We start from the raw sequence: 6,000 nt of genomic DNA, 5'->3' as shown, positions 1-6,000 counted from the left end.
CTGTGGCACATGAACTTCTGTACAGTCTTATTATTTCATCCTATGTGCTTCTGTTCAAAGAAGGGCACTCCTGCTGAGTTGCACAACATAGTTCACTTTTCCCATGCCCAACTTTTTGACTTTTTCAATTGAGGATGATGAATAGAAACCTGAGGAGTTAAATGTGGGGCTACATGGACAGTGCAGATTGGCATCTTATTACGTTCCTGCTTGCTGCTTGCTTGCACCTGTCTGGCTGTATGCCACAGGGGGTGTGGAGTGCCTGTATGTGTCACAGAGACAGGCTGTCCCATCCTCCTGCACAGGGAAGTGGCTTCGACCTGCAGCAGTAGACAGCCAAGCTGTGGTCACCACTGCTTTTCCCTGCAGTGCAGGCTCATGGCATCTCCTGCTGTGTCTTCTCACTCCTGTTGGGAACTCTGTGCACACTGATGTCTTCTTCCCTAGGGATATAATTGTACCAGCTCTGCGGATAACTGGCAGCATCAGGGGCAGAAATGGTTTTGCTGCTGGACAATGAGACATACATTGCCACCTCTGGCGTCTGGAAACCCGAGGATAAGGTAAGCAAGCTCTTGGTTTTGATTTAAGTTTGTTCTCAAGGGTAAGAGAGAGAAAGCAGCCCTGTCAGAAGGGCGTTCCACCTGGATGTCTGTGTGCACACTGTACTGCACACACCTTTGTTTACTGAGCTGTAATTATGAGAATGGTAACCAGATCCACATCTACAGTTGCCGGGTACATTCATTGCTGCTTATGAGATGTTTTCAGAATTGTCATTTCCTCACCTCCAGTCTTGTGGCCCACACTGGCATTTAAGACTCTGTAGTAAGGTTATCAGCTTTTTAGTGGGTGCATCTACCAGCCTTGCTACTACAGGGCTTGATTCTGTGGTGAGTGAGCAGTTTTTAGGTGGGCCAGGGAAAGGTATGGCCTGTGAAAATGTTTAGCTGCCCAGTGTCAAAATATATAATTTTTTTGTTACCACAGTTTTGTTGGGACTCTGTCATACCTTCAGCAGATTGGAAGAGCATAAATCTTGAAGGTGCAGAAAAGTAAACACTAGGGACATTATATAAAAATTGTTGAAAAAAACCCCGACATGCAGTCTTTTTCTTTTTTCATTTTCTTTTGCTGTTTCACCCCAGAATTAAGCCTGACTACTACTATTTTGGAGTAATAATTGAGAGCTTCAGTGCTTGTAAATGGGTGACTCAGGGTGTAAAGTTCAGAAATCCTAAAAAATAGTTAAAATATTCACTTCCAGAATTCTGTTGGTGATGGGTATAAATGAGTTTGTATGAAATACTTTATGTGTATGTATGTATAACTGAGTTTGATTTGTCCCTGCCTTTCTCAGGGCATAGACCGTAGAAGTCTGCCCTGCACCGGTTTTATTCTCCAAATACTGGCATCGCCACCCAATGTCCGCTAAGATTCCATAGATCCTTTCCTTCTAAACAGGATTCCTTTGTGTTTATCCCACGCATGTTTGAATTCCATTACCGTTTTCATCTCCACCACCTCCCACGGGAGGGCATTCCATGAATCCACCACCCTCTCCGTGAAAAAATACTTCCTGACATTAATCCTGAGTCTGCCCCCCTGCAACCTCAATTCATATCCTCTAGTTCTACTGCCTTCCGTTCTCCGGAAAAGGTTCGTATGTGGATTCAAACCTTTCAAATATTTGAACGTCTGTATCACGTCACCCCTGTTTCTCCATTCCTCCAAGGTATACATGTTCAGGTCGGCAAGTCTCTCCTAGTACGGTTTGAAAAGCAAATTCCATACTATTTTCGTAGCTTTTCTTTGCACTGCTTCCAGTCTTTCTACATCTTTAGCCAGATACGGCCTCCAAAACTGAACACAACACTCCAAGTGGGGCCTCACCAACGACTTGTAGAGGGGCATCAACACCTCCTTTCTTCTGCTGGTTATATCCCTCTCTATGCAGACTAGCATCCTTCTAGCCATGGCCGTTGCCTTGTCACATTGTTTCTTCACCTTCACATCGTCCGACACCATCACCCCAAGGTCTCTCGCCAGAGTCGAGCTTGCTAATCTCTCCCCTCCTATTCGGTATCTCTCTTTTGGGTTTCTACACCCCAAATGCATCACTCTGCACTTCTTGGCATTAAATTTTAACTAATGTAACAAACCCTAAAGAAATCTTTTTCTTTTTTTTATATAATGCTCCTACAGTGAAACCACCTCTACAGTATGTGTAAACCACATACTACTACATGCCAAATCTATAGTGCTCACTGACACCACAGCACTCCGGCGTGGGATGCCCCCAGCCAGTGGCGTTCCTAGGGAGGGGCAGTGGGTGTGGTCTGCCCTGGGTGCATGCTGCTGGGGGTGTGCCGCGCGCGCCTGTCCTCGTTGTTCCATGCTTCTTCTCTGCCCCGGAAAAGGTTACTTCCTGTTCCGGGGCAGAGAAGAAGCATGGAACAACGGAGGACAGGCGCACGTGGCACCCCCCCCAGCGGCGTGCACCCGGCTGGGGGGGGGGGTCCTTCGCGGGGGTGTCCTTTCGCCGGGGGGGGGGGGTCCGTGCTGCATCGGCGGGGTGCTGCACCCGGGGGGCGGGGCGCATCGGCGATCCGCCCCGGGTGCCAGCCCCCCCAGGTACGCCACTGCCCCCAGCAATAAAACAATAACCCCATTTTCTTACTGTAGTACAGAAGCTCATTTCTGGCAGCATACCTTTTCAGCACCACAACTACCACTGAGTTGCATATTAAAAGTAAAGTAAGAATACTGAAAAGAAAAAATACACATTTAAATGCTCAGTCAACAGAGAGGATTTTCTTTTTAAAAGCAACGTGCCATGCTATAAGGATCATCAGACTCTGAGATCATAAGAACAAAAATGTTGCCATACCGAAGGTCCATCAAGCCCAGCATCCTGTTTCCAACAGTGGCCAATCCAGGTTACAAATACCTGGCAAGATCCCAAAACATTACAATACTTTTCATGCTGTTTATCCTAGAAATAAGCAGTGGATTTTCCCCAAGTCCATTTTAATAATGGCTTATGGATTTTTTTTAGGAAGTTATCCAACCTTTTGTAAACCCCGCTAAGCTAACTGCTTTCACTAAATTCTCTGGCAACGAATTCCAGAGTTTAATTACATATTGAGTGAAGAAATATTTTGTACGGTTTGTTTTAAATTTACTACTTAGTTGCTTCATTGTGTGCCCCCTAGTGCTAGTATTTTTGGAAAGAGTAAACAAACGATTCACGTCTACCAGTTCCACTCAGTATTTTATAGACCGTCCTTTTACTGAAGTGCAATAAGTTTGCACTTGCTGTGTGTTGACAGCCACAATTAACACACAATAAGTGCAAAGGCTGTGAGGTCCCTTTCGGGGCAGGTCCATTATCCCTCCTGCAGTTACTGTGTTATCGATTGCGATTACTGCGGATGCACCTCTCATCTCAGGTGGCGTTAAGTGCGCCATGCAGTAACTGCATATGTGGTAGCTCATGCTACTTACTGGTACTTACCGCAATGTGCAGTCCACATCCAGGACCCCCATCAAGCGCTAAGTAGTTACACCTTAATTCTATATATAGCGCTCAAAATTGCACATTCAAATTTGTGCATGAACAATTTAATTGACAAACGAACCAATAGGCATTGATCATTGGGCACTAATGATCATTATTGGCACTAATTGGCATTAAAGTTTACGCAATGCATCTTTAGGAAGCGGGATCCGCACATAAATTGTACACACAGATCAGAAAAGGGGGCGTGGCCATGGGAGGGGCATGGGCACATCAGGGGCGTTCCTGAAATTTCTGCGCAGTGTTACAGATTACATCTATAAATGGCTGCCAACTGTGATCGCCGTTTATAGACTAGTGCTGATTTTTATCAGCGCCTACATTTGGGTAACAGAATTTAGTCCTTAGCATGGAATTTTTACCACACTGGCTGTTCTAGTGTGTTAGTGTGGTCCTGCAGCAATGGTTAACACAATAGTTCCCAAGCTTTTTCAGTTCATGGCACCCTTCGTGCCCGAGCAATTTTTCGCGGCACCTTCCTCGGCCACACCGATCTTTGCCCCCCTGGTCTCTACCCCCCAGCCACACAGGTCTACACCCCTCCCCCTGGCCACACAGGTCTCCATCTTTTTCTCTGCACAAATATAACAGTGCTAGGGTATCCCTATAACCAGCCCCTCCAAATAACACACTGATTACGATTTATAGCAAATTACTACTCTACCTACGAAACGTTATTCTGTTATTATACTTCCTCTTTGTACATTTGTATGTTGTACAAGCTTCAACTTTTTGACTTCATCCTGTCTCCTGTTTTTATCCAACCTCCTTGGCTGTCGCCTCTGCGAGTCCCGAAGGCCGTCTGCTCCCTGTCCCCAGTAGCTGTGACAAAAAAAAAAAAGCTTGCTTTTTAAAAATGTTGTTTTTCTGCCACTGCTGTCTGCAGTAGCCGTTCGGGCAGGAGGCAGGTTGGGATTTGCTGCTACACCCTAGAGAGTTCTCTGCGGCACACCTGGGTGCTGCGGCGCACAGTTTGGGAAATGCTGGGTTAACAGGTGCTAAAACCCACCCTGGCCACCAGATTTTGTATAAGGCACCTAGATCTGTGTGCCCAAGTTTGTCAGTGCACCCAAGATGCGCTCACAAATTAATTGATTAACGAGCCCCTTTATCAATAATTGGGTGCTGACAACTGATTATTGAAGTGAAGTGGCACTCGTTAAAATTTGCGCATGGAGCTGGCTGTGAGCTGTTCTGTAAGGCATGATGCCTAACCCTATTAGTGTATAACTGAAAAGGGTGCATGGCCACAGGCATGTTAGATCTGAAAAAGTTGCACACATAGTTATAGAATATGGCCTCAGTATGCATTTATGTCAGGTTTCAGCAGGCGTAAGTCTGGCACCTAAATTTAGGCACAGGAATCAGCGCAAAGCATGATTCTGTAAAGAGCAGAATTGCGCTTAGTTTGGGATTCTCTCCTAACTGCTTAGTGCCCTTTTGCACCAGGGGCGTAGCCAGACTTCGGCGGGAGGGGGGTCCAGAGCCCAAGGTGAGGGGGCACATTTAACCCCCCTGGCGTCGCAGACCCCCCCGCCATTGCCAAGCACCCCGGCCACCACCACCAACAACAACAACTTTGACCCCCCCCCCGCCGCTGACCCTCTCGACCCCCCCCCCTGCCGCCAACCTGCCGTCGCCTACCTTTGCTAGTGGGGGACCCCAGCCCCCACCAGTCAAGGTCCTCTTCTTCTGGCACAAGGCTTGATTCTGTTTCTGAGTCTGGCGTCAGACTCAGAAACAGAACGAAGCCTTGCGCCGGAAGAAGAGGACCTCGGCTGGTGGGGGGCTGGGGTCCTCCACCAGCAATGGTTGGCGACGGTGACCCCAGGTTGACGGCGGGAGGGGGGTCGAGAGGATCATCGGCAGGGGGGTCCAGGGCCAAATCTATGGGGGCCCAGGCACCCATGGCCCCCGCATAGCTACGCCACTGATTTGCACAAGGGTTGTTTGTCAGAGCACAGATCCTTCTGGCTTAACATCCTGTCTCCAGCAGTGTCTCCAGCTGTGATGGAGAGGAGTGAGTGAGTTCTTAAATGGAGTGGAGGAGTGGCCTAGTGGTTAGGGTGGTGGACTTTGGTCCTGGGGAACTGAGGAACTGAGTTAGATTCCCACTTCAGGCACAGGCAGCTCCTGGTGACTCTGGCCAAGTCACTTAACCCTCCATTGCCCCATGTAAGCCGCATTGAGCCTGCCATGAATGGGAAAGCGCGGGGTACAAATGTAACAAAAATAAAAATGTGTAGAGGAAACTTGTTTCCCCAGTCTTCCATGTAGAAAACAGTAGAGGAAAATAAACACTTTGGACACCATCTGCGAGAGAGTTTTTTTTCCTCTACTGTTTTTTATGTAGTAGACTTTATCCGTGGAGGTAGTTTCTTCTGTTTTGTGACTATCCCCAGTCTTCCACCCTTAGAAGG

At 47.6% G+C, this 6,000-nt stretch overlaps 1 protein-coding gene across 2 annotated transcripts in view; it reads left to right on the top strand.

Annotated features, from left to right (window-relative positions):
* The first annotated feature begins 269 nt into the window (after positions 1 to 269).
* Positions 270 to 6,000, top strand: part of NIPAL2 (NIPA like domain containing 2) — a 153,756-nt gene continuing 148,025 nt past the window's right edge. Inside the window, exon 1 of one of the 2 annotated variants that reach the window (XM_030217162.1) lies at positions 270 to 563. In XM_030217162.1, coding sequence (XP_030073022.1) covers positions 498 to 563 — 66 coding nt within the window. In that variant the 5' untranslated portion in view covers positions 270 to 497. The remainder of the gene's footprint in view (positions 564 to 6,000) is intronic. The other variant, XM_030217154.1, reaches the window with a different exon arrangement.

The sequence above is a fragment of the Microcaecilia unicolor genome, chromosome 1 (assembly GCF_901765095.1).
Source record: "Microcaecilia unicolor chromosome 1, aMicUni1.1, whole genome shotgun sequence".
Taxonomy (NCBI): domain Eukaryota; kingdom Metazoa; phylum Chordata; class Amphibia; order Gymnophiona; family Siphonopidae; genus Microcaecilia; species Microcaecilia unicolor.
The sequence above is the reverse complement of the archived record's forward strand: the minus strand, read 5'-3'. Positions and strand labels throughout refer to the sequence as shown.